The 22,929-nt window shown below is 43.3% G+C and overlaps 1 protein-coding gene across 2 annotated transcripts in view; it reads right to left on the reverse strand.

The window, feature by feature from the left end:
* Positions 1-6,808: 6,808 nt before the first annotated feature.
* Positions 6,809-22,929, reverse strand: part of KRAS (KRAS proto-oncogene, GTPase) — a 37,214-nt gene continuing 21,093 nt past the window's right edge. The window contains exons 4-6 of one of the 2 annotated variants that reach the window (XM_070946645.1): positions 19,139-19,298; positions 11,106-11,229; positions 7,292-7,381 (exon numbers count right to left, since the gene is read on the reverse strand). In XM_070946645.1, coding sequence (XP_070802746.1) covers positions 11,110-11,229; positions 19,139-19,298 — 280 coding nt within the window. In that variant the 3' untranslated portion in view covers positions 7,292-7,381; positions 11,106-11,109. Of the gene's footprint in view, positions 7,382-11,105; positions 11,230-19,138; positions 19,299-22,929 lie in introns of both variants that reach the window. The other variant, XM_070946646.1, reaches the window with a different exon arrangement.

A 22,929-nucleotide genomic window follows, 5' to 3' on the forward strand; every position in this document is an offset into this window, starting at 1 on the left:
AGAAAATATTCAGAATCTGTTTAATTCAGGGATACTTTTAAGTGGGAGTTCCTGCATTAAACATAAGAGTACTTTTAAGGTACTTTTAAAGACGTGGTGGCTCAGTGGCTAAGACGCTGAGCTTGTCGATCGAAAGGTCGGCAGTTCAGCAGTTCGAATCCCTAGTGCCGCGTAATGGGGTGAGCTCACGTTACTTGTCCCAGCTTCTGCCAACCTAGCAGTTTGGAAGCACGTTAAAAAATGCAAGTAGAAAAATAGGGACCACTTTTGGTGGGAAGGTAACAGCGTTCCGTGCGCCTTTGGTGTTTAGTCATGCCGGCCACATGACCACGGAGATGTCTTCGGACAGCGCTGGCTCTTCGGCTTTGGAGATGAGCACCGCCCCCTAGAGTTGGGAACGACTAGCACATATGTGCGAGGGGAACTTTTACCTTTACTTTTAAGGTGGGGTTAAAATAAAGCATAAGGCATTCATATCGACTACCTGGAAAACAAAGACATTCGTATTTTTTGTTACAGTGACTTTACATGCATTTAACCAATAAGGGTTTTTTTTATTATTATTATTTTATTTTTATATGCCGCCCTCCTCTGGAGACTCAGGGCGCCTTACAATGCGTTAAGCAATAGCCTTCATACTTTTGTATATTTTATACAAAGTCAGCTTATTGCCCCCACAAACCGGGTCCTCAATTTACCCACCTTAGAAAGGATGGAAGGCTGAGTCAACCTTGAGCCTGGTGAGAATTGAACTCGCAGTAATTGCAGGCAGCTGGATGTTACATGCTACCTTAGTAGGAGGCATTAGCCTCCTACGCCACTCAGGCTCCTGCACTTCCAACATTTTAAGAAACAGCAGTTTAAATGGATTGAGGCACCAGAATTCCCAGAATTCATCTCGCTGGTTGCATTAAGGCCAGGAAGATGTTGCATAAACTGGAATAATCTTGTCGCCCGGCGAATAAGAATACAACACCTGAACGCAGTCAGATCTGTGATAATCTTATTTTACCCTTACGTGCAACTTTGCATAGCTGACTAATCAAAACATCTGCCTGCCAGAACCAGTTCATAACCAGGTTATTTCCACCCAGCTCCTGTAGAAGGCCACACCCGCTTTATCTGAACTACCTTTAGGCTGACCTCATTCCCACAGCACAGGTGACGGACCGAGGGATTCCCAAAACGCCTGTCCACAACAATACAAGAAATCATAAGCGATAGGTCTGTGCGATGCTTCAGAGTCAATTCTGAAGTGTTTTGGAGCAGGTAAAGGACATCCATATAAATAAATCACTTTGAGCACATTGATAAATTAGCCAACCATTAATCTTAAATTGGCTTTGAAACTCAGGCACTGGCCAAGTTCTCGGGCCAGAGATCAAAATTATACGAACAGGAATAAAAAACAGATTGAGCAAATGAAAAGGGTTTCACCAGTAAGACCACACCTAGAATACTGCATCCAGTTTTGGTCACCACACTATAAAAAAGATGCTGAGACTCTAAAAAGAGTGCAGAGAAGAGCAACAAAGATGATTAGGGGACTGGAGGCTAAAACATACGAAGAACGGTTGCAGGAACTGGGCATGACTAGTCTGGTGAAGAGAAGGACCAGGGGAGACATGATAGCAATGTTCCAATATTTGAGGGGCTGCCACAGAGAGGAGGGGGTTCAAGCTACTTTCCAAAGCACCTGAAGGCCAGACAAGGAATAATGGATGGAAACTGAACAAGGAGAGATTCAACCTTTAGAAATAAGGAGAATTTTTTCTGACAGTGAGAACAATCAACCCATGGAAGAGAAGTTGCCTTCAGAAGTTGTGGGAGCTTCATCACTGGAAGCTTTCAAGAGACTGGACTGCCATCTGTCAGAAATGGTGTAGGGTCTCCTGCTTGGGCGGGGGGTTGGACTAGATGACCTCCAAGATCCCTCTGTTAATCTGTTAACAGTAGTGATAGTAATATGACACCTTTTTTAAAAAAAGAAAGCTTTGCAACTGAAAGTGACAAGTGTCAGTCACAGTAGTGACTGCAACATAAAAAGATCAACTTTTTTTTTTTTTAAATGGAGAAATAATAGATTGGGCCCAACTTCATTCTGCCCTATTAAATGTTTTAGTACCTTAAAAAGGGAAGAGGCCTCACATTATTCTATGGATGGAGATGAGAAGGTAAATATATCCAATCTGACACCCAAAATATATGAGATGGCTGAAATTCAGGGGTTGCAGAAAAACCCCTGAATATGTACAATGTATGTTGTACATAACACTGGTTATGTACATTGGTTATGTACTTCCAAGTTTGTTATTCTGTAATCCACTAATAGGCTTAGCCAAAATTCCTGCAGGGATGAGCTTTTGAGAAATGTTGAGATCACTAATATATGGCTTTATAACCACCTCCATTCCTCCATGTTTGTTCTGTCGCCTGATTTCACCTTTATTTTTTTTCCTAAAAATATAAAAATGAAGAAATGGGAAGCTGACAAAAGCAAAGCAGCAGCCTCCAGCATTATCTTTATTTAAAATAAAGGCTTCTAAGTGTTTCATCAGCTTCTAAAATATTGAGTAAGATGGGCCGGTGCCACTTAACTGATGCTCAATTTGTTTCTGGTTTCACAACTGTTACCGCGAATGACAAACTAGCTTCAAGGGCTGGATTCAATACAACACCCTCATAAAAAACTCCAATCAAGGCTAATGATAATTAAACTAAGCATATTTTGTAAATGCGGCCACATTTAACTGGTCTGATTAAATGTATTGGATGATGAAAACTACAATGTTAATATAACAGGTTAACAAAGAGTTGGAAGGGACCTTGCAGGTCATCTAGTCCAACCCCGTCCAGGCAGGAGAATCTGCCTCTACCTAGGATCGAACTCACAACCTCCTGATTGTGAGGCAAGAATCAAGAATCTTTGGGGCTGATCAGTTCCTTTTAGGAAGACGTGATTTTTAAAGGACAGACCAAACTGGGAGATAACTGAATAAGCCATTTTCTCTGAAAATTCGGAATCCGTGAAACCTCACAGGGAAACTTGCCTGGCATTATCTTAGCAGCCTCCTCTTTCCCACAATTGAAGAAAAATGAATCTTGTTATAAATATCTAAACCATACTTGGTTCTCTTAACTAAGTCTGGATATCTGCAAGCTGCATTCAGCTGGGGATTCGATTGCTCTGTTCATATTTCCCCCTAAATTTAATTAAAATTTAATTTAATTTAATTTAATTTAATTTAATTTATCATATTTCTATGCCGCCCAACTCCCTAGGGACCAGGTAGTCCTCGGCTTACGACCATAATCGAGCCCAAAATTTTGGTTACTAAGCGAGGCAATTGAGTTTTTCGCCTTTCTTGCCTCAGTTGCTAAGTGAATCGCTGCTGCTGTTTTTTTGTTTTGTTTTGTTTTTTTTAATTTGATTTATATGCCGCCCTTCTCCGGAGACTCAGGGCGGCTTACAGTGCGTTAAGCAATAGCCTTCATCCTTTTTGTATATTTATACAAAGTCAGCTTATTGCCCCCATAACTGGGTCCTCAATTTACCTACCTTAGAAAGGATGGAAGGCTGAGTCAACCTTGAGCCTTGGCGAGATTCGAACCTGCAGCAATTGCAGGCAGCTGGTCTTAATAACCAGCTTAATAACAGGGTGCCTTAGACCACTGTACTACCAAGGCTCTTAAAACAATAATGTGGTTGTTAAGTGAATCTGGCTTCCCCATTGACTTTGCTTCGCAGAAGGTGATGACATGACCCTGAGAGGCGGCAATCGTCATAAATATATGCCAGTTGCCAAACGGCCAAATTTTGATCATGTGACGGGGGGGGACGATGCTGCAACGGTCATGTGAAAAATGGTTATGTCAACTTTTTTCAAGGCTGTTGTAATTTCAAATGGTCACTCAATGAAAGGTGGTTAAATGGAAGATAACCTGTATGCCCAATTGTGGACCATCAACCTTGGCAACCTGCTGGGGAATTCTGGGAGTTGAAGTCCAGGCACCTTCAAGCTTGCCAAGGTTGAGAGAGACTGCTTTTAAGCTAGGGGTGGAGAACCATAGCCCTTTGATGACCTGCGGACTTCAAATCCCAGAATCCCATGCTGGCTCAGGAATCCTGGGATTTGAAGTCCACAGGTCATAAAAGGACCATAGTTCCTCCACCTTTAGCTTAACCCTTATCCTTACACCTCAAAGTTTTTTCTCCGTTTTATTTAGCAAAATAGGCCCAAGGGATTCAGCCACAAACACCGAATTGTTCACGTTGATCAAGCTCCGCCTGTTGTTTCCCAATGTTTGGGAACGTATGTGCAGTGGTGGGATTCAAATAATTTAACAACTGGTTCTCTGCCCTAATGACTGACTGGCTGGGTGGGCGTGGCCAGGGTGGGCATGGCCATGGGGTGTGACAGGCAGCACTCAGCCTCCTGCAGCCCCCTGGGATCCAAAATGGGCTGTCGTGGGGGCATTGCCCCCCGTACCCCATTTTGGGCCTAGTAGGCCTCCCTGCAGCCTCCTGGGAGCCAAAACGGGGCACGTGGAGACTCCTGGAAGGGGTAGGGAGGGGCCAGCCAGCAATTTAACAACCGGTTTTCCCGAACTGGCTGAATCCCATCACTGGTTATGTGCCTTGTGTGAACGTAAATCACATGGCTCTTTCTCCTTGTACCCTATGCCCCTTCCATATGATAGTCTTGGTGGATGCTGGACTACGGAAGGAGATGCACTTTTCCAATTTCTTGTATTTTAGAAGGATGGAAAGAATTGTGGTTGGAATATATATGTGTGTGTGTATATATATATATATATATATATATATATATATATATATATATATATACACATATATAGTATATATGGTCTTAGGGAACAGATACAGTTATTCCTTGAGTTGTGGGGTCTTGGTGCTCTCTGGGCTTGATGGTTGTCTTCCAGACGTTTCATTACCAACTTAGGTAACATCATCAGTGCTATAAAGGAGTGAGGTTTCCTCTCTGTTTATCTATCATCCATCCATCCATCCATCCATCCATCCATCCATCCATCATCTATCATCTATCTATCTATCTATCTATCTATCTATCTCTCTATCTCTCTATCTATCTATCTGGCTTGCCCTGCCAGTGTTGGTGGGAGAAAGAGGAAAGTTGTTCCCCAGAAGAAAACAAGATCCACCAACACCAACAGGAAAAATCACTTGTACATAAACGAAGAGCAAACCCCACTCCCTTCTAGCACTGATGATGTTACCTAATTGGGTAATGAAATGTCTCCATGAAAACCACTAATCTCAGACAGCACCAAGGACCCTCACAATTCAACCCTGAGCTACAAATATTCTTATCATTTAACAAGCATTTGAAGTTCTAACAATTGGCCCCCACCCTGCGGTCACGTGATCCCATTTTGGGCATTTGGGAACCAGCCTGCGTAATCTGGCCACTTGCCAGTCATGTGATCCAGATTTACTTTTTTTTTTTTTAAACTGGAAACCATTTACTTCGTTTCTGGCAAAAAAACACCACCACCCCACTCACTGGGTACAATGAGTACACTTAACCACCACGGTGCGATAACCCACTTAAAGACCAGCGTGGTTTGCACCTGCAATTCCAAGATCAATAACAGTTGTAAATTGAGGACTACCTATAGTTGGGGTTGTAAGATCATGACCCTCAAGATACTTTCACGCAAGGCGCAAATTATGCAATGATGCATAGTGCATGATGTCATTGTGTCTTCTGCCCAATGCCTGTGGAAGTGGTTTAGTTTGGGATTTGAGATGGATTAATTCTTGCCTCTGACTTACACGCCTCTTTTACACTTACCTTTGGTAGGAAACTCTACTTCTGTTTGTGGAAAGACCGTGGAGTCCTTGGTGCTCTGAGCTTGGTTGTTTACTTGCAGACATTTTGTTACCAGACTAGGTAATATTATCAGTGCTAGAAGGGAGTGGGGTTCACTCTCTGTTTATATACAGTATGTTAGAAGTTTATATTTAGTAAATTGTTCTGTCAATGTTGGAGGGAGGAAGTAAGCCTAATCAGAGAACTATTAAGGAGAAAACACCCCTCACCAACAAGGCAAGCTATTGCATTTAAAATTAGAGTAAAGTCCACTCCTTTCTACCGGTAGTACTGATGATGTAACCTAGATTGGTCATTAAACATCTGCAAGTAAACAACCAAGCTCAGAGAGAACCCAGGACTCCACAGTTCGACCCTGAGCTACAAATATTCTCTTCTTTTGGAAAAGAAGTCTTATCACATTTCAGGGATGCAATTTCAGAAGATGTGGGGGAGGGGACACCAAATGGGACTGAGGTGATCTAAATGTCAATTCGCAAAGCATCCCTGGCCTGCTCTCGAGCTGCCATAAGCAAGGGGGATGGGAAACCGACAAAGCAGCATGGCAGCCAAAAACAAAAGCACATTCCAGACGTTATCTTTCTCAAGGCTGTCTCCCAGGGTTACCCTCAGCGGCCAGAGGGGAGTGATCTCTACAACCCACGAAATTGCTCCATTGGCGAATGTGATTGATGACACACCCTGGGGGGAGGGGGGAAACCGGGTCATGATTGGGGCCATAAATTACGGGGGGTCAGAGTTGCCTTCATTTGGGAACGCGCAAGGCTCATGATTTAATTAGGGCATCCGTCGGAACCCTGACACTAAACTTCAGTGGAACATTATAGTCTGTCTGGAATGGTAAAAATGCTGTCCTGGATGAGATAAAATCCCTCAGTTCCTCCTTCCTATCCCTGGAGCAAGGAACATCATGCATAAAACCGAGCCCCAGAGAAGGAAAACAATGTTTATTTGCTACCACAGTTGACGTTCCAGCCTCCCATTTAGCTCTAAGGCTGGTCCTCAAAAGTACGGAAAAGTCTCAAACCTTCTGGAGGAAAAGCAAAACAAAACGAAAACAAGCCAGAAGACAATTAGAAGATTCTGCGTGCGCCAAGAGACTCGGAAGAAGAACTGTCAGGAGGATCTGTCGGTTTGTGTTTCACAAGCGTGGAGAAGTTGAAGAACCAGCTTTCCGGAATGTTCAGCACTTATTTTTCCACCGTGAGGAAAATAAGCCATGGGGGGAACTATATGGTTGGCACGTTCAGGAAACAACGCGATGGAAGGAAAAAGTGATGTTAAAAATGTTTTGTTCTAATAATTTAGTGTGAACGGTAGAAAAAACGAGTCGGGTTTAACCGAAGGACCCTTGACGGATAAAGGATTGACAGTATTTTGAATTTGTTTTACATGATTATACATTTCGTCTTGGACTTCTTTTTCTTCTTTTTGCCATTTTTGCTCATCTTCTCTTTGTGCTTCCGGATCTCCCGGACTAATGTGTAAAAAGCATCATCCACACCCTGCAGGGAGAAGAGGGAAAAACTTTGGTAGATTAGCATGTGGTGTGAATTCAGCCCATAAGGTAATTTATGATTCAATGTATTGTAAAAAAAACCCCAGAAAATGGGCCAGTTAAGGGTGCTATGTAAACCCCAAAATTACCTTATTTTTCAGAGTATAAGACGCACCTTAGTTTTTGGGGAGGAAAATAAGAAAAAAGCTGATTGGTGGGTGGATCGGGCTCCTGGAATACCCCCAATCAGCTGTTTCCAGAGATGAATTTTAGCAACAGGTTCGTTGGTTGTGAGCTCTGTGCCTTGCTTTTATTTCTGCCTCTGAAAGCCTCCAAAACAGAGCTTCAGAAAAAAAGCCTTTTTTTTCTGAAGCTCTGTTTGGAGGCTTTTTTTCTGAAACTTCTTTCAGAGGCTTTTTTTTTTTTTTGAAGCTCTGTTTCGGAGGCTTTTTTTCTGAAGGACTATCTGTACTCTGTTCAATCTCCTTTCTTTGGTATTGGTATGTAGATTAACCTCTTCCGATCTGTTGGTTATCGTGTCATTCTCCAGATTCGTTAACATAGTTTGGTTAGTACCTTTCCTGTTTCTTCTTTTGTTGCTTGCCATATTATTTTAGATAAAAGCCTTTCAGAGGCTTTTTTCCTGAAGCTTCTTTCAGCCTCTGAAATCTTCGTTTGTGAGGCTAGGCGGGGCTACATTCGGAGTATAAGATGCACCGAGATTTTCACCCTCTTTTTTGGGGGAAAAAGGTGCGTCTTATACTCTGAAAAATACGGTATATACAGTGTTTCCCCGAAAATACGATCTACCCCGAATGTAAGTCCTAGCCTGATTTTTACATGTGCGCCCAATATAAGCCCTATCCCCAAAATAAGCCCTAATTAAGACCCCGCCCACTCCAGGTTGCACGAGTAAAAATTAAGCTAGGGTGGGGATGGGGGGCGGTGTAGCTGCCCTACTACTTACCTTTGGACAGTTGCAGCCAGGCCTCGACACCTGCCTTGCCAGCCCATTTCTTCTGCAGCCAGCAAGGCTTTCCTGAAGGCTTCTGCAGCCAATAACAGAGCTCCAGATCAATCCGGAGCTCTGTTATCAGCTGCAGAGGCCTTCAGGAAAGCCTTGCCAGCATAGCCGGCTGCAGAAGAAGTTCCTGAAGGCCTCCGAAAAGTGCAACTGAGGTGAGTCAGTGGATGACACCCTCCCCCCCCGAAAATAAGGCCTGGTGCCTTTTTTTGATGGCAAAAAAAAAAAAAAAGGACAAGGTCTTATTTTTGGGAAAACATGGGTACAACAGCAACAAGAACCCAGGATGAAATGTAGAGTTTATTAGCATGCATTTCCTAACTATTTTATTTTCCAAAAGAGAGGAAAAACAGTACTATATATTTTTGTAAGATATAGAGAACCTAGGAGCAAAGGACCCCATAATTTAATGAATAAGCCACTGCTCAATAGTTCCAACTTTTATTCAATCACATAATATCCAGCAGTGAGACTCTTATATTCACAATCATGGAAAGACACACTGAAACCCACAACGGAAGAAGTAATGGAATTAGCAGGAATAGCAAAATTGTCTATTTTAATTAAAGAAAGGAATTTATCCAGCTTTCTTTCTATTTGGAAACCGGTTCTGGACTTTTTGCTCGAAACGGGGGGTGGGGGGGGATAAAGTGAAACTTTGATTTTAGATTTCAATGACATTTTATAATGCTTTTGTAATTATAGAAATGGCTTGAAATCTTGTGAAATGTAAAGCAAAGGCCTGTGAAGATCATATATATAAATATAAGATTATATATCTATATATCTATATCTATCTATATCTATATCTATAATCTATCTCTATCTCTACCTATCTATCTATCTATACACACTAATTGTTTGCATTTATAACAGTGATGAAAAAGTTAACTCTATGACCAATCTGCCTGGACAAGGACCCAATCAGGACTCATTTGCTCAAAGCAACGGACCAATTAGGAATAAGGAATCAGCACTGCAAAAATGCTTTATTAGAGAAAAGACAATTATCGACATTGATTGGTGACAGGAAACCTTGCATGGACTTTTTGCAATTTAAAAAAAATGATTTACGGTTTTGATTATTAGACAGGATAGATTATACAGTAGAAAGAAGAGTAGTCATGATGTAACTTTAGAAAAGCTGATTTATAATTGTATTTTTAACTGCTGTAAAGAAGATTGGAAATCACCTTATATCTTTCTTTATATCTCTTCTATTTTCTTTCTGCACTTTTAGCTTTTTCTTTTTTTTTCTCCTTTTCTTCTTTTGTAATTTTAATTTTATTCAATCTAGCAGTTTTTTTAATAATAGATAGAGATAGATAGGCAGGTAGGTAGGTAGGTAGATAGCTGGATGGATGGATGGATGGATGGATGGATAGATTGATAGATAGATAGATAGATAGATAGATAGATAGATAGATAGATAGACAGACAGACAGACAGACAGACAGACAGACAGATAGATAGATATAGGAAGATAGATAGATAGATAGATAGTGGGCCCAATTGGTAAAAGAAAGCTTAGGACTGTATAAATTGGAAACATGCAGAAGAGGCTTCATCCTGGAGTGGATAGACAATAACTAAAATGATGCTTATATTTATATCTATATCTATTTCTATTTACACTTACATACATACATACACACATTGAAATTATATGAGCAGCTCTACAAAAATGACCTATCTTAAACCATGAACAAAGAACCAATCAGGAACCAACACCACCAAGATAACCAATCAGGATCGAACCCCAATCAGGGATCAGCCCTCACCAACACGCACCAATTGGAAAGCAGCTTGGCTGAAGATCAATCAGAAGTCAAAACAGCTGATTATAAAACAGAATCCGATCTGCAGAGCAAGCTACTTGGTCTCTGAAGATGGCAACCACAGTTGCTGGTGAAATGTTAGGAAACTTTTTCTCTAGATGGTGGCGACTAGAACCTGAAGCCCAATACTGCCCTATAGATTCTGGCCATGAAAGCCTACATCAAAACAAATGATAATCTATATTTTCCCAACAATTGTTGTTTCGGTCACTTAGAATACAGCGCAGGGGTCTCTGGAAGAAATAGTCCTCAACTTACGTTCAGCACATCATTGTACACCATTAAGTTCCTTCAAGTGTGTTGGACTAACATCCAGTGGTGAAATCTAAATTTTTTTATACCGGTTTCTGTGAGCGTGGCTTGGTGGGCGTGGCTTGGTAGGCATGGCAGAAGGATATTGCAAAATCTCCATTCCCTCCCCACTCCAGGGGAAGGATACTGCAAAATCCCCATTCCCACCCCACTCTGGGGCCAGCCAGAGGTGGTATTTGCCGGTTCTCCGAACTACTCAAAATTTCTGCTACCGGTTGTCCGAACTGCTCAAAATTTCCACTACTGGTTCTCCAGAACCTGTCAGAATCTGCTGGATTTCACCTCTGCTAACCTCCCCAGATCATTTTGGAGTAGGCAATGAGAGACTCAGCCTGGCACCATTGGAGAGAACCAAAAAGCTCCACGTAGCAAAAATTAGAACAGAATTCAATCAGCTGCTAACTTACAATCATTCGGAAATTAAGAGGAATCATCAGAGAAAAGTTGGAAGTTGGATTTGATTCATTATTGGTTGATCACATTTTTTTTCCCTCTTGTCGAATGCTTTTAAGATTTTTGTTCCCCCCCCCCCCCGCTTAAACAAAAATGAAACTTACCCGGTTACATTAAAAGGCATTTTTTAATTTTCACGCACCCAGGTGTCTTTTCTTCGGTGCAGACTTTTGTCAATCGGTGCTGTTGAATCTCCCGCACCAAGGTATAGAAAGCATCTTCCACTCTCTGTGGTTGCAAGACACAACTCCTTTAGAGTCGGCTTTCGTTTAAGCAGCTGATAAAGCAAGGTCTTGCCCAGGAGCCAGGAGGAAGTGGCTACCAAGCTTTGGAGAAAAGTTAAGGGGGAGAGAGGTCTCTAGCCTTTCCTGGTGGAAATCTTGGGGTACCATCCTGCATTCACCATGGCTGATGGCAAAAGGGATCAACATTCAAAGAAAGCAACCTTCCATACGTTGCAATCCTCGAGATATGCTGGGTCCACAATACATCTAGAGAACATCAGTTTCTTGCAAGGTTTTAGTCCCAAAGGCGCTTTTTCAAAAGACAACTGGACTTTGTTTTTCCTTGAAGACATTTCGCTTCTCATCCATGAAGCTTCTTCCGTTTTGACTGAATGGTGGAGAATGAATGGGTTTATATTCCTTGCAGTCATCTGGTCGTTAGCACTCTCTCTGAGAGCCGCTGGGGGCCACTTGGAGGTTCATCTGTGTCCGGAGGGTCCCCTGAATAGTGCAAATGGGTGTGGAACGTTCTTGGAACTGCTGAAAGGATTGTGTAAAAAGGAGATAAGTGGTATCGTATCCCTTCCCCTTTTAATTTTAATGTAGATGGCCTCTTTGATCCCTCTTTCAAACCAGCGGTCCAGAATGTGGAATTTGTCGTCTTCAAAAGAGTGACCATTGTCTCGTCTTTCAAATGCAGATGGGACTGCTGAATCTTGTCCTGATGGGTTTGTTCTCCTTTGTTGTGCCAGGCATTTGTGAAGCGGTTGTTTTGTTTCTCCATTGTACAGATCTGCACACGTCTCACTGCGTTGTCCTGCATACATGCACACTTTAAACCCAAGAATACACAAGGCAGAAGCTTGACAAAACACCCAGATACAACCTGAGCAATGTGATATATACAGTGCAATGTAGTGAGACATTCAGTCTGAACTAAAGAAGCTTCTTGGATGAGAAGCGAAATGTCTTCAATGGGGTGGGGGGAGTTGTAGCTGTCTTTTGAAAAAGCACCTTTGGGACAGCCATGACCTGGATGACTGAGAATCTTCATAAACTACAGAGACTTTAGATTAGTCTCTCATGGTAAGCCATTGTGTGATTAATTTTGTGGGTGTTTGGAGTGGACTTAGAATGGTTTGTTAAACATGGTGTATGGTTTCAGCACAGTGTTGCTCTTTCAAGGACGAATGAATGAAGAGGATCCAACCAGATTTAATTCATTTGACTATACCCAATGTCTAAAAAAAAAGTGACAATTTAGGAGCTAAATCAAGTGGTCTTGAACCCTTTGGGAGCCATTTCAACATCCAATCATTAGACAAGGGTCTCTGGTCTATACTGAATATTCTGGGTGAAGGTGTACTTAATCTGGCTCAGCTTCACCTTAATATTTAGGGCTCCAGAATATACCTTCCTCCTCATCGCTTTAGAGAAAGTGGAAAATGTTCATAGAAATTTATTTCTCCTCTTGATATCGTCTGAAGAACACCTCAGAAGATCATTGAAAAGGCTGTGAGCAAAGCTCCTGTAGATGTCCCATGACCAAGATACATTTTCCATCAATATTGTCCTGGCTAAGTCACCTTGATTGAGCCCCTTTGATCACTATCACAATGCCTCGTGCATTCCCGATCATAACCCCCTTTTTAAGCCTCCCATAAAAAATGGGTGACATGATTAATTCTGTTGTCCATGCGCCCCCCTCAATTTAGAGAAGCTGGGATGCTCTTTGCCTCCATCCTAATTCCTGAAAAAACAGGAGCTGCCATTCTTTCACCCATACAGACAAATCAAGAACGAGATCCCTTCTTGACAGGGCCACCACCGTGGAGACAAAGCCAAGCAATCATTGGAGAACTGCCCACTGGGGCAAAATCCTTCACCACCACAAGGAGAAAGAAGAAGAGGTAGAAAAAGGCCTTTAAAGAGCCACCCATCACACAAAGACTCCGTCTTGGGTGTACATCAACCAGAGTCATGTTTCTCAAGTTGAGCCTCTGTGTAAGTATCTCAAATCTCATAAACAACAACAACAAAAAATTCTGACTTCCAAGAACTCACTCACTGCAGAATACATGGTGATGATGTGGGATTCTATCCTTCTTGCAGTGGCACTGCTAAAATTTGAAAGGCCAGGAGCTAGCCACAAAACACCTGTTGTGGTCCGCCAGCAGCCTGAGGAGCTGGAGGCAGAGTTGGACAGTGAGGAGGCTGGGGAGGAACATGGGCCAGTCCTGGAGGCTGGGGAAGGCTCGGACGAGAGCTCTGCATAGGAGGCAGAAATGGGGCCAGGGCCATCTGGGAATTATGCGTGGACTTCGGAGCCTCCAGAGTCAGACATCAGAGAGGCAGAGGAACAGGAGGAGCCTGTTCCTAGTGCGGGCATGCGCAGAGCTGCCAGAAGGCACGAACAGTTAAAACAAAAGGGACGACTCGGGAATAAGGCCTGGAGATGATTGGCCCCTCCCATAAGGCTTAAAATAGGAGCAAAGGCACGTGGGCCCTTTGCAGGAAAGCAATGTTGTTAATTCTGTTCCCAGTCGGCATCTCTGATTCTGGACTCGGTGTGGCTTTGCCAAGTAGGTCTTTGGCAGCATGTCAAGGGAGATAAAGATTGGTGATTATCCCGAAGGACTTCTCCCTAAGGACTTTTTGCAACTAATTGGAACTCAGCTGTGAATGAACGTAATTCACAGCTGTTGCAATAAAAGAGGTTTTTGGGACTACTCGTGTGTTTTAATGACTCAGGAAGCCTAGGTTACAACAACACCACTCTCTACTCTAGATTCACACAACTTGTTAACTCTACTTTCCCATTTCTAGGAGTGTCTACAGAGTTGCTCAGTCATCCAGGTCATACTTGTCCCAAAGGTGCTTTTTCAAGACTTTCTGGTTTTTCTTTGAGCTGAAGAAGCTTCTTGGACGAGAAGCGAAATGTCTTCAAAGAAAAACAAGAAAAGTCCAGTTGCTCCCTGAAAAAGCACCTCTGGGATTTTTCTAGGAGTGGTTCATTTGCACCCTCCAATTTTGAACTGGCTTGCTCGGCCTAGTTAGACCAGGGGTCAGCAACCTGCAGCTCTGGAGCCGCATGTGGCTCTTTCATCCCTCTGCTGCGGCTCCACCATTGATAGGGCTTTTGGTTAGGACAGGTAAGAGGAAAAAGGATGCTATGCTAGGAGGAGACTGTGGTGGGAGAACCGGACTTCCGGTCAGCAGAGAAAAAAGGACACCATGCTAGGAGGAGACTCTGTGGTGAGGGAACTGGACTTCCGGTCAGCTCCAGAATTGAATGGGGGGCTTTCACTTAGGATCTTTGTGACTCTTTGTGTGTTTAAGGCTGCCTATCCCTGAGTTAGACGAATGTAACCTGTCATCTCGATTGACAGACCATCTCGTCAACAGCTCTATCAAGCTCCATATTTAAGGAGATCTCAATGATTTCAGAACAATCTCCAGGGAGGTCCCATTCCCTAAGAAAATCCACCATTTCCTCTTTGCTTAGCTCCATCATCTGCTCCAAACTCAGAATCTTCTCCCAATGTGAACAAGCCCAGGATAGCAGATAGGTCTATCTCAGGGGTGTCAAATTGGATTTCTTGGAAGGCCGGATCAGCATTATAACTGTCCTCTGCGGGCCGGCCGGAGGGGGGTGGGAGGAGACGAGATGGACACCCTCCTGCAGCACCCTGCCAGCCAAAATGGGCTACAGGGAGCCACGGGCAGCCCCCACTCAGCCCATTTTCGCTAGCAGAAGCGCCACGGGCCAGTCCTTTGCTATTTTCAGGCCGGCCACGCGGGCTGGATCTAAGCACCCCGTGGGCCAGATCCGACCCCCGGGCCTTGAGTTTCACACCCCTGGTCTGTCTCAACTGAACTGAAAGATTACAGTCAGCGGTGGGCTGCTGAGGGGTTTGGGAGAACCTCTAGCTAAGATTCTATGCAGTTCGGAGAACCCCCAAATCCCACTCCTGGCTGGCCCCACCCACCCCGCATCTCCCAGGAGTCCCCACACATCCTGTTTTGGATGCAGTTAAGTGCAGGGCGCATGCGGAGGCTCGGGGAGGGTGGAAAAAATGGGCCTACTGGAGGTTTAGGAAACGGGCTCGTTTCCGGCCTCCAGAGAGCCTCTGGAGCCTGGGGAGCCTGTTTTTGCCCTCCTGGAGGCTCGAGGAAAGCCTCCGGAGCCTGGGGAGGACAAAAACGCCCCCCCCACCGTGGTGCAGGAGGCAGACTGCGACACGCCCACCATGGTCACGCCCACCCAGCAACTGGGCAGAGAACCCCTTGCTAAAATTTCTGAAGCCCACCCCTGATTACAGTTGATCTTTCTTAACCATGGCAACTTTTAAGATGTATGAACTTCAACTCCCAGAATTGAGAATTGCCAAGGTTGTGAAACACTGCTCTATTTTCACAACTAGCTAACATCTCCACGCCTCAAAATCTGCAGCAAAGGATCTCACTCTTCCTCCATGATGCCTTCTTCTTCCTCCTCAAATACCACCAAGTCTGCCATAAATTGTATGCAAAAGCACCACGATTGTTTCTTGCTTTTACTGCAACCGAGTTTTGGTACCTACCTATCCCCTTGAAAACTTTTTCCCAGAAAGGACCCCACTCCAATACACTCCACAACAGAGGGAGAAGGACTGGCAGAGGCAGAGTGAAGAGAGCGATCAGCCTAGAATGTGAGATGATCAGCCTAGAAGGTGGGCTATTCATGAATTGGGATGATCCCAATTCATGGGATGATCCCAATTCATGAATAGTGTTAGTAATCTTGCTTTTAAGTCGTATGTTTTAGGGCTTTTACCGCCTGCTAAGAATATTTCAAAATGCTAGAAAGTCAGAGAAAAATGTTCTTAGAAATCATTCCTCACTTTCCTGTCTTGAAAGATTTCTTTCAACGGAATATTTGTACATTACTAATAAAAGCCAGCTAAACCTTAAAGAGATATTAACGGATGCAGGATACTAGATCAGATGGTATTGTGTAGCTGTTCTTAGCTGAACCCCCAAAGCTAAGCAGAGTCAGACCTGGTTAAGACTTGGATGGGAGATATTTGAGAAATCTCAAGGTTAGATTTGGGAGTTGGGAGACCAAATCCAGACAGGTAAAACCACTTCTGTATTTCTGCCAAGTGATTTATAGAAACACTGACATAAAACTACAAGGAGTCAAGCTGTACTTAAGAAGGATGTGATTTTTTAAAAAGGTATCTTGAAGGTCTGAAGTTCAGAAAAGCTGGTCACCTGCCTTCATATACTAGTCCAGGGGTCAGCAACCCGTGGCTCTGGAGCCGCATGTGGCTCTTTCATCCCTCTGCTGCGGCTCCCTGTTGCTCAAAATATTACAACCGCCAATGTGTGATACTCGCCAGCACATGATTTATTGAGCTTTTCAACCCCCGGTAGGCCAACCATGGATAAATCCAAGAAAAGAAAAGTTTCAGAAGAAAACAGAATGTTTAATTCAACTACATATGCTAGTTTTGTGGCCGCTCAGGAAATAGTCAGATACGTGAAGGGTTTTGTGGCTCCTGGTGTTTTCTTTTCTGTGGGAAATGAGTCCAAATGGCTCTTTGAGTGTTTAAGGTTGCCAACCCCTGTACTAGTCAACCAAGTGAGCAATCTCACCCATACATAACAGGAATGGAATCCAAGCTCTGTTTGAATCTGATCAAAGAAACATTTGGTACAGCTCTTTAAAGGGCCTGAAGGAATTTAAGTACCTTATAAAGGCAGCGGGAGAGAAAATAAATCAATTTTAGAAGATCAAAGCAGGATAATTCTAACACCAAAATCATGGCACCCATTTAGAGGAAGCAAATTTTTAATAAACCAAGCCTCACCACCACGATGGAAGAACGATAATCATAAAAACTCAAAACATTCTTACGAACATCAAGATAATAAATATAGATATGCAGGTAGACCTCGACTTACATTCTTTTGTTCGAATTTACAACGGCACCAAAAAAGTGACTTATGACTCTTTTTTTTTTTTTTGCACTTATGACCATTGCTTCTTGCCCACAGTCATGTGGTCAAACTCTGGACACTTGGCAACTGACTCACACTTATGACAGCTGCAGTGTCCTGGGGTCACATGATCACCTTTGGCCATCTTCTGACCAGCAAAGTCAATGGGGAAGCCAGATTCGCTTAACAACCGTGCTGCTAACTTAAAAAAACTGCATTGCTTCACTTAACAACTCTGGTGAGAAAGGTTGTAAAATGGGGCAAAACTCACTGGACAACTGTCACAACATGGCAACATAAATTTTGGGCTGAATTGTGGTCGTAAATCGAAGTCTGCCTGTATATTCCAGGCTGATTTTGACACTACAGTCTGAAATTTTCAATTTAGATCACGCGAGGAAATGTAAGCTGAGGTAAAAGTTCCTTGGGAGAAGCCTGTGATTCTGTTCTCTGCACACATAACCATCCATGTTGATGGCACTACACAACATGAGATCTTGGCTTTGCTCAATTTAGATCCTTTTTTCCACCACAGAAACAAACCAGGAAAATATCTATGGTTTGCAAGTTCTATCCTCATGTGGAACAGAAGTCAAAATATCTCAGCCCAGCTCGTTCCTTTCAATTGAGTGTTTTTCAAACTTGACAACTTTTTAAGACCTACGAAATTCAATTTTCAGCATTCCCTGGTCTTCCGTGCTGGCTAGGGGATTCTGGGAGTTGAAGTCCACTTATTGCCAAGTTTGAAGCACATTCGTCTTAAAAATAGTCAAGGTTGAAAAACACTGGTTTAAACCATAGATTTTTTTTCTTTAAAGATGTAATCTTGAGCCCCCCAAATAGCAGTGCACACACTGGATTCTGCATCTGGATTTTGAGATTGGCTTGGAGATGAGAGAGGCTTCACTATGTCCAGAGATCACATTATGAAGCTGTTAAGAGGCGTGGAAGAATTCTGAGACGTTAGCCTGAACTCTTGTTCTTGAGTTTTCAACAAAGATTGTCTTCGACCGATTCAGACACTGCCCAAATCAATAGTCAAACAGAACGCATGCCAAATCTTGAAGGCAGATCCGATACTCTATAGTTGAATATGCTTACATGATTTTTCTTCAACTCCCAGTAAAACAGGCACGAGCAATTATGGCCCTTTACGACCTATGGACTTCAACTCCCAGAATTCCTGAGCCAGCCATGCCAAGTCAGCCATGGCTGACTTAGGAATTCTGGGAGTTGAAGTCCATAGGTCATAAAGAAACCATAGGTATTCAACCCTGCATTAGAAGAAATTAAAGATTCCTGTGTGAAGAACAGGTAATCTCAGAGTTTACAAAGAAGATAATTCAATTATACAACCAGTTAAAAAACAGTCACCTCTTTTATGTTTCTGACTCCATGGTTTTTTAATAACTAGCATTATTGGGGATGGACAGTGTATTTTGGCCAGATAATGGCCATTCTTTCTGCTATTGCATTGTTTTCCAACCTTGATAAAGTTGAATGGACTTCGACTCCCAGAATTCTCAGCAATAGCTATGCCGGCTGTGGAATTCTGGGAGTTGACGTCCATATACTTGGAAATTGCCAAGGTGGGAAACCCCTGTGCTACTGCATTGATGAATGTCAATCACAACGTTGACATAAATCAAACGAGCTGTCAGTTCCTTCCCACAAACAAAGTCAATGGAGAAAGTTGGGTTCGTTTAAGAACAATGTGACTTAATGACCATGGGGAAGAAGGCGGTAAAATTGGGTTCTCAAGGTCAGATAACACAAACATTGATTGACTTACCTTTGAGTATCCAAAGGTAAAAAGTGTTTCTGAACTACCTGAGAGAAAGCCTTTTCTGGCTACTAGGAAATTCTGCCATTCCCACCTGGAAAAGTCTCGGATTTTTACCCCGTCGCAGCCACCTGGACGTCATTACCTGTCGTGTTTTTGCAGAGGTTTCGATGAAAGGGATCCCGTAACTTCTTGCTAAATCCTGAGCCTGCTTGGTGTCTACAGTCCTGGAGGGCAAATCACATTTGTTGCCAACTAGCACCATGGGCACGTCTTCAGAATCCTTTACTCGCTTGATTTGCTCCCTGAGGGGGAAAAAAAAGAAAGAAAAAGAAGGAAGAAGCAAAAGTCTCTTTCTCTTTTTTATAGTAACAAGAAAACTATAGAACTGTAATGGTGAACGTATAATAAGTATGCCAGAGGTGGCACGCAGCGCCCTCTGATGGCACGAGCCGCTGCCCCAATTCAGCTCCACTGTGCATGCGCGCACACCTCCCGCCAGCCAGCTGGTCTTCGGGGGGCATGTGCGCATGTGTCGAGGGGCAGGGCATGTGCGGGGGCCCCACGAGCGCATGCGCGAGGGGGCGGGGCACATGAAGGGAGCTGCTTGTGCATGCATGGGGATCCATGTGTGGGGGCCACGTGCACATTGAATTTGGGGTGGGGGGCAGTTCGGCCGCGTGCTTTGGGCACTCGGTCCGGAAAAGGTTAGCCATCACTGCTATAGAAGGAAGTGAAGAAGTGTTTTTCAAAAAAAGAATAAAAGACAAAACTGAAGACACAAGGACAGTTTTTTCCCCTTGTGCCAACACTCTGTTCAACACCTAATTCTCACAGCTGATAAAATACAGTGACTACTAAGTTCTATCTAATGTGTATGTATATTAATAGAGCAACCAAGATGATTAGGGGACTGGAGGCTAAAACATATGAAGAACAGTTACAGGAACTGGGCACGGCTAGTCTAGTGATGAGAAGGACCAAGGGAGACATGATAGCAGTCTTCCAATATTTGAGGGGCTGCCACAGAGAGGAAGGGGTCAAGCTATTTTCGAAAGCACCTGAAGGCCAGACAAGGAATAATAGATGGAAACTGAATAAGGAGAGATTCAACCTAGAAAAGTAATGAGAAATTTTCTGATAGTGAGAACAATCAACCCATGGAGCAGAAGTTGCCTTCGGAAGTTGTGGGAGCTTCATCACTGGAGGCTTTCAAGAAGAGGCTGGACTGCCATCTGTCAGAAATGGTGTGGGGTCTCCTGCTTGGGCTGGGGTGATCTACAAGATCCCTTCCGACTCTGTTAACCTGTTAATCCATTGAGCGTGAGTGTGGTATTATTTATCCTTTTATTAAAACTTCTTGTGTGCCTAATCACACAGATAGAATTCTAGCCAACTTCTATCCTATTCAAGATCTTTGTTTCCATGCATTATGACCTAGGAAATTTTAAGTTGCCTGTAACTGCTTTTGGGGGGAAAGGGGGAGAAATTAATATTTTGCGACTGGCTAGAAGCTGTAGTATCTGGGGAATGATGCAAAGTCAGAAAGAGGCAGAATTTTCTCCCTTTTTCTCTTGGGCCTTCTGTGAAAGGGGAGTAAGGTTTCTCTTTTTCTTTTTTATAAATACAAATGATGTGAACTTATGGGATTTAGGCTACATTTTCTGTGCATTTCCCCAACTCAAAATAGCAGAAAACTCCCAGAATCTCCCATTGACAACTGTACTGAAAAAAAGTGGCTTATGACCGTTTTTCACTTAACAACCGTTAAGTGTGAAAAACGGTCATAAGCCACTTTTTTCAGTGCAGATGTAACATTCGATAGTCACTAAATGAACTGTTGTAAGTTGAGGAAACCCCCCCAAAAGAAGCCATTTTGAGTTCTCTGGGGGGCCTATGCAAAGATTTTGAGGCCTTCCTGAGACTTTCAAGATAAGTCTCTCAGCTTCCACCAAGTCAAATCGTTCTGACTTACCCCACAACAATAACCTGACATGTTCCCAGGCCTGTAATTTCCCTTGGACTCCAAGCATATAATTGGGGAACAACATGAGCGGAGCTGGTGAGAGAATGACAATTATATCGCCTTCTCATTATCTCTCTGAATGGGTTTCCAGAGAACTCGTGAATCCTAAGAACTCTCAGTTCTGGAGCCCAGATAAAAATAAACTTGAAAGAGGCTTTTGACAGAACAATTTGACAGAACAATTAAAGAGGGGTCAGTAGGGGTCAGTAGCAATCACTTAGCCATTCTCTAAAGCTTGGTAATGTTCCCGCAACACAAGTCACAAATATATCCCGTTTCTAGACTCAACTGTCCTAGTTATTTAAGGCAGTTCCTTGGTTGGGATGATTCTACAGAGAGAGAGAAGAAAAAGAAAACACGTGTAGATAGATAAGATAGATAGAAGATAGATAGATAGATAGATAGATAGATAGATAGATAGATAGTCAGGTTTCGACGTCATCTCAAATAAATTGCATTTCAAACAAAGTTTTTGAAGAAAACTCCCATTTATTAATTCCGACTCCATCGCAGCCAACACTGACTTCCAGACCCAAAACCCTCCCTTTCCGTTCCCCACTCCCCTGCACTCATTGGCCATCTTCCAAGTCACTCTACCCCTAATCTACTGCTCCAGCTCAAAGGAATTTCCCCCCTCCCATCCCATCTCCTAGGGGATATTATCTCCAGGGAAAATAAGTAGGTGAAAAGTCAAACGTCCCTTTCCAGACGTCTCCACTTCTCCTTCTTATGTCAGCACTAGAGTAAATGCAGCTTGAAGTGCTGACAGATAGATGGATGGATCGATGGATGGATGGATGGACAGACAAAAACAATTATGGATGGATGGACGGACTTATAGAGCAACAGAGCAATAGATAGACAGATGATAGATTGAGAGGCAATTATGGAAGGATGGATGGACAGATGGTCAGATAGAGCAATAGATAGACAGACAGAAGACAGACATGAAAGAGAGAATAGACAGATAACATAGATAACATAGATGATGGAGAGATAGATAAGACAGGTAAGTTAGATAGTTGAGAGATAACTAGATAGATTATCAATAATAAACAAAAAACATAGATGATGGTGAGATAGATGAGAGAGAGAGAGAGAGAGAGAAGATAGAAGACAGGCAGACAGACAGACGTAGGTAAGTAGGTAGGTAAGTGTGGGGGCTGCACACATAGCCAAAGTGAGGTGGCAATATATAAAATGAATCAATTTTGCATTACTCGAGGCTGCGGCTATAAAATTGGTGAGGAAGGAATCAAGGAACACAAACACAACTTTCCTTACGTGTTCCGGAACTGCCACCAAATCAGTGTCAATCAATGCTTAATGATCCTACAGATCAATGCTTCTCAATTTTGGCAACTTTTAAGATCCACGGATTTCAACTCCCACAATTCCCCAACCAGCGTTACATAAATAGATCTTCTCCAGGATGATCTGTGACATGAAAGCAGTATTCCAATATCTGAGGGGACGGTTACAAAGAGGGGGTCAAACTATTCTCCAAAGCACCTGAGGGTAGGGCAAGAAGCAATGGGTGGAAACTAATCACGGAGAGAAGCAACCGAGAACTAAGGAGAAATGTCCTGACAGTGAGAACAATTAATCAGTGGAACAACTTGCCTCCAGAAGTTGTGAATGCTCCAACACTGGAAGTTTTTAAGAAGGGACTGGACAACCATTTGTGTAAAATGGTTGTAAGGCAGTGATTGCTAACCTTTTTGCCGTTGTGTGCCAAAAGCGGGGGGAGCAGGTGTGCGCACGTGCCCACACCCATAATTCAATGCACCCCACTCCCCGTGCATGCGCACATAATCCCCCCCCCACTCCCGGCACGCGATGGCACAGTGGGCCTGGTAGGCCCATTTTTTTCGCCCTCCCCAGCCTCCAGAGGTTTTCTTGGAGCCTGG

The sequence above is a fragment of the Pituophis catenifer genome, unplaced genomic scaffold (assembly GCF_029215685.1).
Source record: "Pituophis catenifer annectens isolate HBS135680 unplaced genomic scaffold, rPitCat1.0.hap2 SCAF_7, whole genome shotgun sequence".
NCBI lineage: Eukaryota > Metazoa > Chordata > Lepidosauria > Squamata > Colubridae > Pituophis > Pituophis catenifer.